Source organism: Ochlerotatus camptorhynchus, unplaced genomic scaffold (assembly GCF_037179485.1).
Source record: "Ochlerotatus camptorhynchus isolate MF236.1 unplaced genomic scaffold, CSIRO-AGI_Acam_v1.1 ptg000007l, whole genome shotgun sequence".
Taxonomy (NCBI): Eukaryota; Metazoa; Arthropoda; class Insecta; order Diptera; family Culicidae; genus Ochlerotatus; species Ochlerotatus camptorhynchus.
In genome coordinates, this window is record NW_027040499.1 from 1,917,266 (window position 1) to 1,936,657 (window position 19,392).

The 19,392-nt window shown below is 39.0% G+C and overlaps 1 protein-coding gene across 1 annotated transcript; it reads left to right on the forward strand.

Moving 5' to 3' along the window:
* Window positions 1–1,307: 1,307 nt before the first annotated feature.
* Window positions 1,308–18,029, forward strand: LOC135697761 (CLIP domain-containing serine protease B4-like). Its single transcript, XM_065217572.1, has 5 exons — window positions 1,308–1,508; window positions 1,580–1,746; window positions 16,956–17,212; window positions 17,279–17,568; window positions 17,638–18,029. The coding sequence occupies exons 1-5, from the start codon at window positions 1,439–1,441 to the stop codon at window positions 17,937–17,939; spliced, it is 1,086 nt and encodes a 361-aa protein (XP_065073644.1). The 5' UTR covers window positions 1,308–1,438; the 3' UTR covers window positions 17,940–18,029.
* Window positions 18,030–19,392: the final 1,363 nt, after the last annotated feature.

A 19,392-nucleotide genomic window follows, 5' to 3' on the forward strand; every position in this document is an offset into this window, starting at 1 on the left:
GTGTGGACATATTTCGATGCTGCAGACTTTGTCTGAATCTGGGTTGACAAATATCTGAACTCCAGGACGATTTGGGGAGCACAGAAAATGTGATATATATGACAATAAGTTATTCATGATCCACAGGATCACTTTAAATCTGTTGCTTTCAAATAAGCCAAATTATCCAAGAATCGGTATCGAAATATTTTTTTGAGAGCAAGTTTAAATCTGGGTCAAATAGACTATGTGTTACTTGCTTGCTCTTAAATGTATAAGGAAGATTAAAAATAAGTGTCACTGAACTTTTGAATATATTTGTTTAAATTTCTTTTTGAGCTTTGGATGGCCGTCTTATCCCGTTTTGCTCTAGTGCACAATTAATTATCGTGATATCGTTGCGTTCGGATCGACGCTCCAAACAAAAATCTAATGTATTTTGTTTACCTATATATTGAGAAAGTTCTTTCAATTCTAAATGGACTCAGATTGAAAGTTCGAAGGTTGAATCGAACCATCGATTCAAAGCAATCAAAGGTCAGGAACTCCAGATGAATCATGGCATCTATAGTGGAATACCTGTACAAAGAGAGATCAGGGGGTTTTTCCACACCACATTCCGCTCTCGCAGAAATGTGCGAATAGTAGGTACAAGAGATAGTTGGAGTTCCCTGGAATGCAGTGGGATTTCCGAATGTATAAACTCTGGTTCCTGGTCGCCTAAATGTTTCTGCTAAAATGATTTTAGAGCAGCCGAACCTTCGAATTGTTTGTGATAACCTGTTCCTCCTGGGCTGATAATTGCTGCTGCAGTCTTGGTTAGGTACCATTTCAAGCAAGAGCAATCAACATTGATGCGACTCTACCGGCTAGTGTATGTGTATTCGGTGATCGTAACAGTAAAGCAGTGTGGTTAACCTATGGATTTTTGCACACGTCAAAAGAGGGGACACTCTGTTGGGGATTTCTTTGAACTTTTAATAATATCACTTGTTAAACTCGCAAAAATTTGCAATTGTTTGCATCATGTCTAGCAATCAAGCATTATCCGATATTACGTTGTATTGATACAGTTAAAAGAGGGTCTCCACTTTTTTTCGTGAACAGACCAGCGGGCAGTTAACAACACTGCAGTAAAGCGTAAACGACATAAACAACGGATTTTCCAGCCATTTGGAAGCGATCAGTTCAGAACTCGTTTGGTTCACACCATCGAAGACGACGACGATGGTCCAAGCGCAAATTAAGCCGGCTCGGCTTTGAACTTGACAACACCAGCGTGTCCAGATAGCGGTGTGTTGGTAGGCAGTCGATGTCGTCAGGAGATTCACTTCGGGTCGCAGTTGTAGCCGAAGACTTCAACTAACTGGTCGAAATTGTTGTTCTCTTCGTTTCATTTGAATCAGTTGTGTTTGTGCGCTTGGACGTTCGAGTGAATCGAGTTGCAGAGAAAAGAGAAATGCAGCGAATTAGTGGGCTTTTTGTGCCCTTCGTCCTGCTAGGGTTGACTTCGCTAGGATACGCGTTAAGTGAGTTTGGCAATGAAAGTAGCATTTATTCATTTGAAGATATTTTTCAACCGAATGTCTATTTCCCACAGATGAAAATGACCCATGCACCAATCCAGCCGGACAGTCCGGCCGGTGCATCTACTTCCGTGAATGTGAACCACTGTTGAAGATCTACCAGAAACCGATCGTCACACCGGATGAGAGCAACTTCGTCGAACAGAGTCGATGTGGACAGACGGCTGATAGGAGACCGCTGGTAAGTTTCCAAATGAACACACAAAGATGAAAGATGTTTCTGCTTGGGAAAGACCCCCGAGAACCGGTGTTGGCTGGAACGAACCGGTTTGGATTTAGTATACAGGCTCGGATCGGGTTTCACGGTCGATGCTGCGCTCATCCTTATTCAAACAGGTTCCGCAAGGTTCATCAGTTTGCGGACAAGAACAGGTACCGTCGGGGTTGTTTTGATTATCGTCCACATTGACTCTGGAAGTGCGAAAACAACGCATCTAGAAAGGCTCATATGTGGTAATCAGCTACTTTAGTGCGATGTGAGGAGTGTCATTTGATTTACATCTTTCAGATTAAATGTTAATACAGAGAATGTGAACAGCAAGGAATCCCCGGTTGACTACATGTTAAACTTTTCCCATGTGCTACTGCACATACAGGAATCAGAGGTTTACTTTGCTTTATTGATTTTACATCAATAGACCGGGCCTATTAAGCTTAACATACCACTGGGGTAGGAGAATCAGTTTTGAATCAATCTTGTTCTTTATTATTTGCGATAAATTGAATAAAGTTGCGTCATTTTTCAAGGCTCTGAGCATATTAAACTTTGAAATGATAATAAATATTGTAAATGACGGCTTCGGCAATACCTTTACCTATAGCAGGTTACGTTTTAGTCAAGTTGGTCACTTAAAAGTCACTTTTTGCAACTAAATGTCACTTTTTTCATAAAAATTGTCACTAATGTCACTTTTCTCCCGTTTCCAAAATTTGCTTGTTTGTATTGACTATTGTCTAATTTATTATCTCTAACAAAAAGCTCAGAGATTTTTTAGAATTAACGTAGAACCCCCTGCAATTTCTTAATCTGAACACTTTTTTGTTTGAACTCCGAACTGAAAATTGGTTTCATTTAGCACATGAAACGGAGTAAATCGAAATGGAACGATGTGAAACGGAACCCAGAATCAAAACAAAATAGCAAATAAGGTTTGCAGAAAATCGCTTTTCAGCTGATCATAGGATTAGGGAAGAGCGCTACTTCGTCGTAATCGCCCATTTCCGTTCTATCGAGCAGAAAGCATCAATAATATCAATGATTTCACCGTGCACAAATCAATAATACGTTTGTTCCGATCCGTTAGTTCATAAGCCACAACATGAAGCCTATTACAGCGCATTGTATGAATATTTACACTCATTGTCCTCAAAAAAAAAGAAGCGCTCCTAGCGAATCCACCTTTTTCTACCATCATCCGTAGGCCGAAGAAAATCTAATGGCGTTTCAATGCGTTAGGACGGAATTGAAACTCGTAGGACGAATTTAGAATCAAGAAACAGTGTTAGATTTTTAATAATATCTCAACATTGTTTGACTGTTTATCAATTCCAACGGTACGTATGGAAAGGTGAATAAATTTAGAAGTTATCTTTGATGAAAACATTTTTTGTTTTGTTCAAACCCTTTCAAAAAAGAAAGGTAAAGTGCGGGATGTGCTTTTAAGACGGAAATTAGATCAAAAACCCTGCTAGAAGTTAAAATTAAAAATGAATTCCGTTAAGGAGGTGTCGTTCAGATTAACGGGGATCCAGGGTACATTAAAATGTCTGAAAGCTTGGAATTGATCTGAAGCTTTTTTTGGACTTGATATGAAGTTTGAACAATTTAGGAACGCTCTTGATATTCATCGAGAGAGGAAATGATCATCTGGCGATATACTTTTGCCCGGTGTTGTAACATTTGCGAGGATCATTGCAGTAGCAGTAGCCACGAAAATCAACTTTTACTATGGTTCTATAGCAGGATATCAAGTTATTGAATATCGAGTTGTAGAGAGTTGACTGTGAGCAAGAGAATATAATTTTGTATCGGGAAGCTGAGATTGAACACCTGCCAACTCAAATAGCTATTTTTTTGTATAGATTAGTTAGCGACCAGTGATTCTAGATCAAGGGATGTTCAGATGATCTACACACTAAAAATTGACTAAGGTTATATCATCGCAGAATTTATATTTAATGTACCCAAATGATCTATAATGGGACCTCATTTTCATTGCTCTGGTCATTCATAGGTTTGAAAATTTTAATATAAATTTGAAGGTCTTTTATGTTATATTCAGAGATATTTTCGAAAAAGCTGGAAAGCTTTCTTTTAGAGTTAGGATATATTAGGCTAGCTTGTAGAATTTTTGGATGAAGTCTAAAATGCGGGTTTTCAAATTTAACTTGAGATTGGTATGGTGAAATAAGGATTTCAACCAAGACAGGGTGTCTACTACCTAGAAAAACCTGGAAAACCGGGAATTTACAGGGAATTTAATTTTTTCTGGGAAAACCTGGAATATTCAGGGAATTTTGGTTCCACTCAGGGAATTTTCCAATTATCACTTCATTCGTAATTCAAACGAAGTTTTTCGTTCAGTTTCTCGAAACGTTTCTTAAGGACACTGAACTTGACAAGCATCTGACAGCTAAGACAACGTGTGTGAACGAGACAAGTTCATTCAGAGAGTCTTGTCACGCTCGCTCTTCGCTGATTTGTATGTGGATGATCAAAATCGTCGTAAAAAGTAAACAGCCGAAAAAGAGACTGGCAACCGTCAAAAGGAAGCATACGAAGCATGTATTGTATAAGAATAAGCATGCCAGACAGCAGGCCTACATAGAATATTTTTTTGAGCTTCAGAGAGGGTCGGAGATCTACTGAAAAATTTGTTGAGCTTCAGGGTAGTTCGTAGATCTTGAGAACAGAGCTACAAACAAATTAAAAGTAATTAACAGAAATTCATAAAAACAAAATCACAAGAGAGGTCGTAGATCTTCAGATAAATGTTCAAAGAAATTTTCAAAACTTCAAGCATGTAAAAATAATTACTATAAGCGAAATTTTGCAAATCTTATTCAACATCAGAAAAGTTCGTAGATCTTCAGAACAAAGCTACAGAACTTTGATAAAAAATACAGGACTTCTGAAAAAATCACAAGAATCTCAGAAATGTTAATGGATCTTCAGTAAAAATTGCAGAACTTCAGGGAAGCTCGGCGAATTAAAAAAAAAATATTTACTCGATTTCAGGAAAATTTGTAGATCTTGAGAGAGACATTTAAAACTTCTAAGAAGCTCAAATATTTTCAGATAAATTTTGACAACTTTAGGTAATCTTCAATTTTCAAATCTTCAGGGTAACCCGAGAGGAATTTACAAAACATCAGGGAAGTTTGCAGATCTACTGAGAAATTTATTGAGCCTCAAGTTTTTTTTTTGTAGATATAGAGCTACGGAGCTTAAGACAGCTTTACAGAACTTTAAAGATATTTGCAGGAATTTGACAGATAGTTTCACAGTTTCACACAAATGTGAGATCTTAAGAAAAATTCGTTAAATGTCAGAAAAGCACCTCAATTCCTAAAACAAATCGCAGTGAAGTACAAAAGTACAATATTTTGCAGAACTCCATAGAAGTCGGAAATCGATAGATCTAAAGAACTTCAGAGAAGTCCGTAGACCTTAAGAGAAGTCCGTAGACCTTAAGAGAAGTCTGTAGAACGTCAGAAAGTTCGTACGTTTTTAGAAAAATTTGCAAAACTTCAGCAAAACTCACAGATTTTCGGGAAAGTTCGCCGATCTTTAGATAAATAATCCACAAAGAAATTTAAAGAACTTTATAAAAGTTCGGAGATTTACTGTGAAATTTATTGAACTTCAAAGCAGTTCGTAGATCTTTAAAGCAGAAATACAGTACTTCAGAAAACTTTACAGAATTTGAAATAAATTTTAGGAACTTCAGAAAAGTTCAGAGGGTAGATCGTAAATCTACTCAAAAATTAGCAGATGTTTAAATAAATTTTCAGAATTTTACTGCGGTTCTTGGATTTTGAAAGACATTTACAGAACTTCAGTTAAGTTCACTGATCTTTAGAGATATTTGCACAGCTTCAGAAAAATTAGAAAAACTTCAGAATACTTGCTAAAACTTCCGGAAAGCTCAAAAATTTCTAGATAATCTTTTAATTGTTTAGAAAATTGTATAGATGTTCAGAGATATTTGCAGATATTCATTGAATCATAAAAATTTGCAGAGAAAATTACAGAAGTTTCGAGAAGTTTTTAGATTATTAGAAATTTTGTGAACATCAGAGATAATTGTTGATCTTTAAGGATATTAAATCTTCAGGGATTCAGAAACTTTGTAGATTTTTAGGAAAATTTGCAGAACTTCTGAAGAACACACAGAACTTCAAAGAAATCTGTAGAACTACCTAGACATTTGCAGATTGTCAGGAAAGATTATTGATCTTTAAAAAAAATTTACCGGAGAACAGAAACAAAACTTCAGGGACGTCAGAAGGTTTGAAGACCTTGCAGAATTGAGTTGTTAACAGAAATTTTCAGAACTCAAGGAATCATGTATGTCTAGTGAGAACTTTTCCCACTAGCTTGTTTAAAGTTGGTATCGACATCCTGGCGAAGTTTTGAAATCCATTTTCATCTTCATATCGCAGCTCTTGATGGATAAGATGAGCCAGATCCCTGCCGGTGTTCCTCCTGAGCAACCATTTCCTACTCCACAAAGTTCACCTTCTTTTTCTCATTTTATTTAAAATAATAAAAGCAAATACGTCTGCCGAAACTAGAGCAATTTTCCGTTAATTCATGATGGAAGTATTTACTTTTGATTCCTGATACAGTTTTGTTTTGTAATCTAAATTGACAGTTCTTTCGACATGTGCAAGCAGTGTGAACACCAGCAAACAGGGGGGTTCGACAAAGTGTGTCGAAAGTAAATTCGAGCAGATTTTTCATTATGGCGGTGGTCAAAATCAGACCAAGAAATCAGATAGTCTCAACGGACCTTAAGAGATTTTAGACTTGTGAAACCATGATTTATTCTGTCTTAGTCTTCCAAACAGAGTTGGACTCAAACATATTATCAAAATAATATTTTGTTTTTGAAAACATATTGTTATCAAATTTTGATCTATCGTTTTTTCGAAATAGTATAGACAGGTTTCTTACTTGTATTTATATTCTTGAATTAACACAAATACCAAAAAAGAATGTAATATTGATTGACGTAATGCATGTTACTGTATGAATAACTAATGTGATTGCAAAAACCAAATTATTACACCTATGGATATAATTTCTTTTCGCAAATTATGTGTAGGATAAATGCACCAATAGTGGAGGTACTTTAGTGTAATATGTTACTATGGTGGCTTATAGAGTCTCCCTAACCCGCTATAGAAGTACATTGTACTAACGTACCTCTACTATTGGTTGTACAAATTAATATTGAACAACCTATGTGCATCTGTTCTGCTGTAATATTCAATAACTTTTTTGCTGTGCCGACTTATAAGTACCAACGCCCATGTTTGAACAATCAAAAATAACATAAATCAATAAGTACATAAAAGGGATTCCAGATAAAATAAAGATAAAATAATAATGTGTATAATTTGTATGCACCTGGAATTTTTTTCATTCGACCTGGAAAAACCTGGAACGCTCAGGGAATTTGATTCCTTGGATTGAGTAGACACCCTGCAAGAACAGATCCATTGTGGCGGGTTATGATAAAATATTGGATATTTAAAAACATTCAAATTATTCTAAGCCTGATAGGGTTAGTAATGATGAGAAACTATTTTCGTATACTATTATAATGAATTTACTGAAGTGAATATATACCTTACATAAATGCAATCTAGAAGTCAAATGAAAGAATCTTTGGAGTAGTTTTTTTTCATGATTTTTGGTAACCAAACGGAAATCCAATATTTTCGAACTTAAAAAATCTTATGTGTAAAAACTGCAAAATTTTCAAACTTAAGAGGCAACTAACCATCAGTTGATTTGTTTCTGCTTCTTCTAGTGTACTCCTAAATCATCACTTTCTAGATGTAATTCTGTATGAAATTTTGTTTAGACCTCTGAGCAGAAGTGCCAGGTTTTTTGAGAAAAAGTCTTCAACAAGATCAAACACATTACTTCACATGTCTGCACCGCTTCTTTTTTAGTTGGACGGGGGAGGGCATTCAGTATATTTTTTTAATTGATGTCATTTTTACGCAACAAGCTCGAAATGCGAGGAAGACGAAAGAAGGAAATCGCTCTAATGTTGGCCTTTGGATCTAAATATTGGGCTCATCAATAAAAAATCTTCTGTTTTATAGACCAATTAAGCTAGATAATACAAATAGATAATTTGGTAGGGGAAATAGATTATCGGCCTAAATGGTCCTAATTTGGGCCCTTACATAAATTCAGCAATCGACTAAATTTTCAGTAGCAACCAAAAAATATCCATTAGTACCGCCCCTATGACGCGTTCATCTGGATAAAATTGATAAATAGCAGATATTTAGCGATGGGCCCAATCTTAGATCCATAGGCCAACACTAGAGCCATTTCACCTATCTAGTGTAAAATTGGCTAAAAATGCTTTTTACGTCCATTCCGAGGTTACTTTCACACACAGTAAGCTCTGCATGTTTGCAATACAATCATCAAATGCATGACACACTTCATGATTCAAAAACAATTTTCTTGAACCCAGCGCGTATTTAGTTGTTAACCGAAATGAGCATGAGCATGATTGACCGCCCACGGTTGCTACTCTGTTATTGCCAGATCAGCTGTAATTACACAGAGAACCAATAGACGATGCTTGGGACTAGCAATCATCCTTAATGTGTAAAAACTGGCGATCTCAAACTAGGCAATACCAGCGCCGGCCGCGCCCGAACACAGGTCAAGAAAGGAAGGGGTAGAAATGTGTTGACGTGACAGTCGCTTTGATGGAAGCCGAGAATACCTCTGCACTTCCACGAGGAATCACTGGGATATTGGGTAATAGGGTTGGGTTTGCAGCAGGGTTCGTTTTGGTAAACGATGAGCTGAATTGATGTCCTAACAATCATATAACGCGAAGGAGCTTGGGATTGAACCCACGGTCTTCTGCTCAGTAAGCAAAAACGTTTGCCACTAGGCAGACGAGCTCCTTTTTAATCATCGTGTTGCTGTTATTACCATGTAATCATGTTAACAAACAAAACGATTGACGAATCTTGAATGTGGATAGGCTTGAGATTAGACTCATGATGTTCTGCTCAGTAAGCAAAACCGGTTGTTCTAAGGCCACCGAGCCCCTCATATCACATTATAGCGTTACAACGACGACAACGAAAAGTTTTACAAAATACACGATAAACAAGCGATCTTACCATACATTTTTAATATGAAAGGACCTGGGACCGCGTTTTTCTGCTCAGTAAGCAAGCCATTGCAACCGACGATCTGTGAAATCCTTGAACTAAAAGCTACGAAAGAGGCCTTCATTAAGACCCATTTTCACGCGACGTTAAATGTTTCGATTTTCTCTTTACACATGGTTCAGGCAATCATAACAAGCTATGACCGACGTGACGATTGTTTAAAACCTGGTTAAACAAGCTATTCAAATGAAATTATGTTCTCGAATTTCACTTGGCATGTAATGAACAACAGAAATACGGGATAATTCATATTTTCAGTGGTTGGTGGTTGATTTAAAATATACTAACGGTACTGCCTACGACAACGACGGCGCCTACAGCAACGACAACAGCGAATTTGTAACTTACCATTTTTCTAGGATAAACACCTTTGCCCGGCACCTCCGCTGGTTCTTCATGTCCGCTATCTGTTACTGTTTCCAAAATATCTAATAGCAATTACCTTTGTTGTAATACTTCCTGTATTGCCATGGTCATCTGGGAGGAGGGTCGCATGTAGTGCTTTCCCCAGGAACCGTTCACGGCCACCAGCTACTGCCCGTCCAGTCTTGAGCGTATCCAGCGAGGCATCCTTCAAATTACTTACAATCTCCGACACTCAATGCAAATCGCAGGCACACTTACGCTAGTTACAAAAAAAAACACACCCGTGCAAAGAAACGGATCAAATAAACGTCACTCTCGCGAAAGTACACCCGTCGTCGTCGAACGGTTTTCTGGATCGTTAGTTGCCTCTGTGATATACTTACTGCGGCATACTTTTTTGGGAGTGTATATGAGCGTGTACCATGTACGGTAGCTCATCTCTCATCGTGATGGTGGGACATAGTAGACAAATTAGAGAGAAAACAAGGAGGTATTAGTATTAGTTATATGTAAACAAACAAAACAAAAGAAGAGAAGAGGAAAGAAGAGCAGAAAAATAAAAAGGGGATAGAGTAGATAACAAAGAAAAGAAACAAAGGCAGATTATTAGAAAAGGCATTATCCGAGACTCAGCAATCAAATGTCACTCCCGCCGAGATCTCAGTGAAACCCTCCCCGCCGAGACCCGCACGGGCTTGGTAGAAAAAAAACTAAGTGTGTAGATAGATTAGTTGGAAAATAAATAAAACTACTTTATGACTCAAAGTGCAATGAATGAGCGTTAGTTTCGGGATCATTTCAGTGTTAGAGTTATGTTAGTTTTGATCCGTAATCAGCCCTGCCGGCCCCTCCAACATTAGTTGCAGGCAGTGGTTGTTAGATCTAAGGTTGCAAATACTTATTTCAGCCAAAACAATGTTTTTCGGAATAATAAAACCAAAAGATGGTATGATGACATGTTTTACTTGTAACTTACAAGAAGAGGTTACACAATATGCGTTTAAAACATAAAACCTGTAAATTTTGCTTTCTATGAGTCACAATCAGCGATTTGCTGATCGCTGAGTGAGTGAGTGAGTGAGTGAGTGTGTGAAAAATCGCTGATTGTGACTCTAATGAAGTGAAATAAACAGGTTTAAAATGTCAAACACATTCTTTGCAACCTCTTCTTGTCTCTTACCTATTCAAAATATGATCATAGCATCTAATTATTTCATAATTGAACAAAACATCGTTTTAGCTGAAATGAGTATTTGCAACCTTGGTTAGATCATGCGGCACTGTAACTACTACTATTTTAGAGGTATGATTCGTCAAGTTTATACAACTCAATGTTTCAATTGAGGCAAACTATCTATCTTACAATTACAAAAGCAAACCTAAACATACAATTATATGCAAATGCAAAATGAAACTTGACAAATCATCGTCAATCCCGAGGGGGGCGACACATCTATATCTCAATGCTAGATACTCAACAAATCTCACATTAGCGAATCAATATTCGAATAATCTTCTTTCATTTCTCGAATATACTTGCATCGTACATAATCTTTTTGAAGAAAATCTTCAGAATCGTCATCAATCTTCTTTGTATCTACTCAGCGTGCGTGCAGCTAACCACATCAAAACACAAATTTTCATGCATCGTAGATAGGGTCGCCCCCCTCGGTCAATCTTCTTATTCCAGGGCAGGGCCTGACGATTTGAATCTAATTTTGATCAGTGAACGGGCACCATATGGTACATTTTCTTACCATGAACCTATCATTTCCAGCCTATCTGAACTATTTAGTTGTTAACCGAAATGAGCATGAAAACATTGTGTATGATAGGAATGGTCGATGTGATGACCTTTAGCTGCTTGAAGACGTCTGGTCGCTTTAAATATTTCTAGTCAAAAATTCAAGGAACTTCTTTGAGCTGTCCCTTGGGGCCAGTTATAATATTTTGTGGGATTGTTCCTCGCAATCAGCATTGCCTGACAGTTTCCAATAAACAGCACACGGAACACCAATTCCAACGATCCGTAACACGAAAAAGCACAGCAAAGTTTAACAAAATGACGGTAGAAAATATATTTGCATGAGCTTCGACCACAGCACACTTTGATATTTTTTCTTCCACCAATATTATATATATGGGCCCAATATTACGGGCACTTATGCCACGGACACACTTGGATGACAAACTATGAGCATGAGCAATATTTGTATAATAAATTATAATCACATCCATAGTCACACTTGTATAGTTTGTGTTTCGTTGTTGTATAGTGCTCATAATTATTATACAAATAATGCTCATGCTCATAGTAGGTCAAACACCTGTATCCGCGGCATTAGGCCAACATTACGGACATTAACCCTACCTACTAGGGGGGAATCAAGTCAACACATCTCAATCTGTGCCGGTAGTATTCGCTGTACCGAAACGTGTCAATGAAGTATCCCAATGAGTCTGGCAACCCTGAGATTTAATGACGTTTGTGATTGTTTATTTGTGATTGTGCAATAAAACGAAGCGTGATAAAAATAAATATATGCATGCAGCCTAAAATCACAGCTGTAGCAAGGAAATTTCCCCAGAATAAGCACACCAAACCAAATCTGTTCCAAGAAGACTGATCGAAGCCCTGGTGCATGTCGCTTCCTTTGCTATACACTGAAGTCTTTTTTTACACGGTTTTTTTACGCGGTTTTTTTTACACGGTTTTTTTTACACGGTTTTCCACGATTTACACGGTACGTTTTTAACGATTTCTCGACAACGATACAACCTATCGACTTGATTCCAATCACATTATCCGTTTCAAGCTATAGGTAATCGAATGACATACTTAAAAAAAAAAATCACAATTTTCGGTGTAAATACAGAAATTTTTAAAATATGTCTATATGGACCATATCATGCTTTAATTACAAATGGCATCAAAATCCGATTTTTTTAAAACATTTAAGCATGCGAAAAATCAAAATCTCGTAGGTTTTTTTTTACACGGTTTTTTTTTTACACGGTACGTATCCCCCGTGTAAAAAAAGACCTGAGTGTACCCCGTCGGATGGATTCCGGAAAGCTGGATGTGGTTCTTCATCCGTGGCGTTGACTATGGAACAGTACAACAACGATAACAACTGCGAGGTGGGGGTGGAACTGTTCAATCGGCTGCAAGCGGAGGACGGCTACATGGAGATTAGCGGGGATTTAAAAAAAAAATCGATTTCCTTGAGGTGAACAGCTTCGAGGTGTCGAATGTGATTTTGTGGTATGCCAAGGGGAAGGTTCGAAGGGGCTACGGATCGGGTTTAGGTTGTTGAAATGTATTTAGGTATACCTTGATGTAACGTAACTGTCACTTTTGACTTCCATCGCTGATTTCTAACTAACAATCATTAAATCAAGTAATGTAATAACACCATCGAAGATCTGAGACAATCCTTCATCTATTTTTCATGCCAATTTGAATGATTGATTTTTTATTTGAGAGATATCGACGATGAAAGTTAAAAGTAACAGTTACTTTATGTTGATGAATACCTGTATTGTTAGACGAATAAAACATAAAACAATCAGAGTTGGTTGGAAATGCTAACATGAAGCTTTAGTGTGATAATTTATTAGCTAGAGAATGATATTAAGAAGAGGGCAGGTGGATAGTTCCGTTAGAGTACGGCAGTATGAAAATTGAATAGAAGTTGAAAATGAGCGAAGGGCCATTAATGCGACAGTTTTGAAAACGTCGCTAGAACTTCACGTATCACACTAAAGCTTCATGTTAGCATTTCCAACCAACTCAGAAAATCGCTAACTTCACGTATGAAGTAACATAAAAACACTTTGAATAAAACAATGTTTAAAGAAAGCCTATCTAAAATGTCGAAGGGGTGGGGGGTAATATAATATTTATTGAACGAATCCTAAGCATGGTGAGCACCATGCCTGTGGAATTGACCCATGTAAGCCGTGATTTCCGATATTGTCGTTACCGAAAACGACAATCAATTGTTGCAATCACGTTGGTTGCAATAGTGGATGACCCTGAGGGTGATCAAGTTATTGCTGTTGCTGGTTATGATCTCGGCACTGCTATTTATCACCACAGTTTAACAACTCTTGCAGGGAATTAGACGAAGGCTAAGGGGTATTCAACTCTGCACACCTTAATCTGTGGCAAGAGTTTTGGCAGTGCCGAAAGCTGTGCCAAGCGTTGTGCGAATCATTCCGAAGTAGGTCTCAATCAAGATGTCAATATATCATGAGTTTGGCTACCCTGAAGTTAGACTTTTGTGAATGTGTTTACATAGTAAGCTTCATTCTCATTAGAATGAGAGCAGATTCGACAGTGGAAGAGGAATACAACCTATACGACCCGTCCACAAGAAACGGACGGTGGACGAAACCCAGAACTCGAACGGACGAAAGTTAACTCCCACCCTAGAAACAACATCCTCGAAACAGTTCTGATCGACTCAGAACTACGCAACTTCGAAGACATCACTCAAGCCTATCGTATCGCCGATTGTGATGTCTCCTACTATCACCCAATTGCACACGTTCAAGCCTATCAAGTTCACGATCCTTTGCAGATGTGATACCTTCCACAAGGTACTACCAATCAAAACCAATGGCCAATGTACCACCAGTGAAAACCATCAAATGTCCCCCCACTTCAATCTGTCATACCTCGGAAATGGTGCACGATCCAGATAAACTTCGCATCTGCAGTTCAACTGTACCCTGTGGTAGTTGTTGTTCATCTGCACGCCCATGGGATCTTGCCGAACAGCAAATTACTTAGTCTCATCATGCGTCATGCATTTTCGAGATTGAGCAAGGCTTTATAATTGATTGATTGGTAGATATTTGGGGTTAATAGGGTAAATGTTGGCTTCGGCACCCATTGACTGTTTTCGGCAACCAAAATTTAAACGTTAATTTCACTATGTTTTCCCATCAACGCACTTCCCTGAAAGTGTCCAAACGATTGTTTAGCCTTTCAGCTTCAATCTGATTATATTTGAACGATCGAGCAATCCAGTAATGCTACATTTTTCTTCAAATAAAGCATACGCACTACAAAATGGGGTTGATTTCGAGTTGCCGATAATAGAACAGCTGGTTAACACGCAGTTCTAATGGGAAGGTTGCCGAAGAAAAAGAGGCTGCCGACAATAGTCCCACTCACCTGAGAAGTTTGGAGCGTTGTAAAAACGCTTTCAAAACGTTTTGAAAAATTCTGTCGATTGGAATGGATAGAGAAGCAAGCAGCAGATGAATGTAAACAAACAGACACATCATATATGTGCGTGACGCTGAGAAAATGATAGTAGAAGTGCAGACGCTGCTTAGATTGACGAGAATACGTAAATTCCCCTACGTATCGACATCCCCCAATAAGTACTGGAGCTTGTATAGACATCCCTATAAAGTCCTGTGTATTTCCCATCGAAGTCCATACCAATTGAAACCAATGACTGGCAAGCATACCTAAGGAAAAAACGATTAAATTTTCATCACGGAAGACCCTTGGCAAGACCGGGATTCAAACCTGGCCGAAATACAAAACCCATCACCCACACCCCCTATGATGTGTTTATCGATCTTTATCGTTCGTTGTGCATGTAAAACAAAACAAAAATCCTCCGCAGCTGGCACAATATTGTCGTCGTTCAGAGTGCCGTCGTATTGGATGATCTTACAGGCATTTGACCAAGTATAGCTGGAGCGAACCCATTTTGGCCATCTTGACTGTCGTATTGACCCTCTCGACCGACCATGGTGTAGGAGAACGCTGTTGGCGTGAAGCTATTCTGGACGAAACCACGAGCCGCTGGGATTTTTGCTATGAATCGGATGAGATAAATTTAGTTTCATGGTGCAGACAGGTGCAGGCAATACTCACAGCATTTTTCCTTGGAGTCCGAGCCCAATGTGAAGACCAATGGAGTAAACAAAAAAGTCAACCTTAGCAACGATTGGCAAAACGTCAACTCTCGACACTGATGACGTTTTATGTGTAGCCTACTTGTCAACGTTTGTCCTAAGGATCCGAATTGTGTGCCATGCTGTGTTTCGGCACAGTGTGCAGAGTTGATTACCCCTTGGATAATTTATTAAAATAAAATGAAACGCTTATCATTTTATTTTGTTTTATTCGATCGCCCGACATGAAGTATTTGCGTATTCTAATCTAATACAAAAGCAGCCAGTACGAGAAAGCATCCTGGAAAATGATTACGTTAGATGACGCCTAATAATTTTTCTTGTCAATATTGATGTTGGCAGCAAATCTGAGATATGATACAGACATCGGCCAGGTCTACTGCGTTGCATTTGCCGCAAAGATGTTTCTGTGAATCGCTTCGAAGTAAATCTTTTTTAACAGCGATTCATTTCTTGAATCCTCAGGGCTAAAAGGATACATGGACATAGCGTACCAAACGCCCTGAGTTAGATAAATGTAAGTCCATATATAATATGTCATGTAATAAATGGTATATAAAATGATAATAATGGAAAGATCTCACCATATGAATCCAATGTATCCAGGAATCCTGTCCAGCGGAAAAACTGAATTACAGATCCAACGAGTGGAATACTGCACTTGAAAATAAGCTTCTTTCGATCACAAAAACAAAAACTATTCTTGAAACAACATATCGATTGTCAAAATTGGCAAAGCACTGTCAGATAAAACTTGGAAAACCGCGACGAAAACATAATATACGAGCAATTTGACAGCAGCATTTTTTCGCGACCTTGCGTATTCGTACGCTTTCTTGATTAAACTAATTTCGAACCCTGATCATGTTTGATCGGAACAAACATCTAAGAATCTTGTAGCTAAAGATCTCGAAGCTGAAGATCGGACGGATGCTTCGAAAATATCTAGATCTGATGAAAAACCGTAAAAATCTTCTTCATCGGTTTCTATGGATCGTTCATGATGTTGCATTACCAATGGAATGGTACTGCTGTAATCATCACTATTGTATGAATCCAAGGGCATAGCCAGGTTTCGAGCTAGGGAGGGGCGAAACAAATATTTACTTTGGAAAATTTGAACGAATGCCATTTTACCGAACGCCATTTCACCGAAAGCCTTTGTGTTGCTGAGTACGAATCGCTATCCCTTTAACAATTTGATGGTGTACTATAGTGTAAAATTTGTAACACTTAATAAGACTATTTCCTTTAAAACATTTTTTTATAGAGTCAATACACAATTAAAATGATAAAGAATAAATATTTACATTGGAATGCAAACATTCCAAGACTCTGTGAAATTCCTTACAAAAAAAAAGCTGAAAAACTTGCTGCTATCCCATTGTCATCGAAAATTTGTTTAAAATTATTAAAGTATAGTTAAGTATATTGTTTAAATGTTACATTATTCATTTACAGGTTTATTCACTTCTCAAGAAAGTTCATTTCGACTAGATGAGCCGTTTTCGTGCTATGATTAACTGACAAATTAAGCGTGTGTCAAAAAAAATCTGAAATTCGTTTATTTTTTCGCTATTTGCCGAAGATTTTCTCAATAAGCACTGTAATGACAAATCCAAAATTCTAAATTTCCAGGTGTGCTGTGCTGTCGTTGCCGTCAACCCGGGTGTCCGTTTGTCACTCCCGAAGCCACCCTATTGCGGAGCAGATTTCAGCGACCGGATCTTCGGTGGTCAGAAAACCCTCCTGGATGAGTTCCCCTGGACCGCCTTGATCGAGTACCGCAAACCAAACGGACAGACCGGATTCCACTGTGGTGCCTCGTTGATCAACTCCCGGTATGTCGTCACGGCGGCCCATTGCATCAAGGCGATTCCACGTGGTTGGCAAGCGTAAGTTGCTGCATGCTTTCCAATTTTGGCGGTGACATTTATTTGAATGCTTTACTCAATTGACAGGATCGGTGTCCGTTTGGGCGAATGGGATCTGAACAGCGACAATGACTGTTTGGACGGCGATTGTGCTGATGTGCCGGTCAATATGGGCATCGAAAAGATCATTGTGCACGAAAACTACGATCCGAATAACAAGGCGCAGTACAACGACATTGCGCTAATTCGGTTCACCAGGGATGTACATACGTCTTCGTTCATTTCCCCGGTTTGTTTACCCATAGACAATGTACATCGTAATCGCAATAACGTAGGCACCAAGGGATGGGCCTCAGGATGGGGACGAACAGAGACAAGTGAGTTCTTGTCGTGTGATTAACTATCGGAATTGTTTTATACATTAACTGATCGTTCAAATTTTACAGCCAGTGCAAGCAATTTTAAGCTGAAGGTTGAACTTGAAATCCAGGATCTGACGAGCTGTTCCAACATATATAGACCATCTGGAATCGCTCTCAGGGATACGCAGATTTGCGCGGGAGGAGTTCGCGGTCAAGATACTTGCAGTGGTGACTCTGGCGGTCCGTTGACGAAGCTGATAACTTCAAATAACTTCCTGTACGGCATCGTGAGCTTTGGACCGAACAAATGCGGAACCAAGGGCGTTCCGGGAGTGTACACCAGCGTAGCCAAATATGTCGATTGGATCGAGAGCAAAATGGAATAGGATGATTTAGTAACTGGACGTTCCTCCATGCTGGTAGATGTTATATTTTGAAATATTTCCGTAGATGATGTGGATATATAACAGTTTGAGGTAACTTTACACCGTTGTGGTCAAACTCGTGGAATCCGAAAAATCCATCGTAAAATAAAGATACTGAACACAATCCTCTGCCAAGAAAGAGCGATGCTGAAACCACCACCATTGGTTCCATTGGTGGTGTCAGCACTGTAGTCTACAGTTTTTATGAATAATCATGCCTAACATTTTGAATTTTGCATGATTGGCACTGCTTACACTTTGCATGATTGGCACTTATATGAAGTTTTACGCAGCTCCTCAAAATGCTATGAAATTCGCAAAACTTCTACAAAGTTTGCTGCACTTCTGCGTTTCTCGTTGATTTTCCGCGAAGTTCCAAGAACGAAGTTTCTTGAATTTTTACGTAATTTTCTCAAAAAAAGATCGACGCATAAGATATTTGATTTATCTCAAGTTCACGATTTTGAAAGAATATCAGAAATAACCAATTCGAATATTACTATAATTTTGAATAATAATCCACATCTCAGCTCGCAAGGAATGGGGAAAAGGGCGATTCAAAACAGTCTGCTAGACAAGCGAGCTCGCGCATTAGGAGGGCGGTTGCATTGATTGGAAAATAATAACGAGCCGCCCGAAAGTTTCGTTCCGGAGTGAGACCATTCTGGAAGCAATATCCTAGTTCAGATCGGCCATTCTACGTTTCCTCGCTAGATCCCCGGTTCTTTGATACTGGCGTCTACCTATATTTCTCAGGCTAATCGAGAGTTGGGTGTGGGAATCAATGGCAATGAACTTACCCCTCACAGGAACTCGTCGGATAGACACCTCGTCGGCCACGGTTATGGCTTGGTGGAGTCCCTCCAACGCTCGGTCGGTGTCCTCCACGGTGTCAAATGGCGGGTGGTTGCCTGTTGGACAAGCCGGTATTTGTCAGGAACAGGTCTAGAGTCGATGGGTTGCTCGCTGGTGAGATGAATGTTGGCTCGTCCGAGAAGCAAACGGAGTACAGCCCATGCGAGCGTTCAGATCTCCTCCAACAACAAAGCGGGAACCGGTACGGGTGATGGTGAACAGGTCCTTCTTGAATTTAGCCGCTAGTCCACTGCTGGCGGCACACTATCGAGGGCAGTAGACAACGATGAACTGGACGTATCCCGTCAACTACTCCACCTCCACACCAAGGGTCTCGATGATAGAGGTGCGGACAGACTGCGGTATTTTATCTCTTTTCTGACGATGATCGCAACACCACCCCCCTGGAGCTCAAGCCGAATGATGTTGTGGTTCGACAATAAGCAACTGTCGCCGAACTTGAGGTGTCCAGATTCTGGACAACACGCCCGAAACTTTCATTTCGGAGTGAGTCCATTCTGGAAGCAATCTGCCTGTTCAGATCGGCCACTTCACGTTT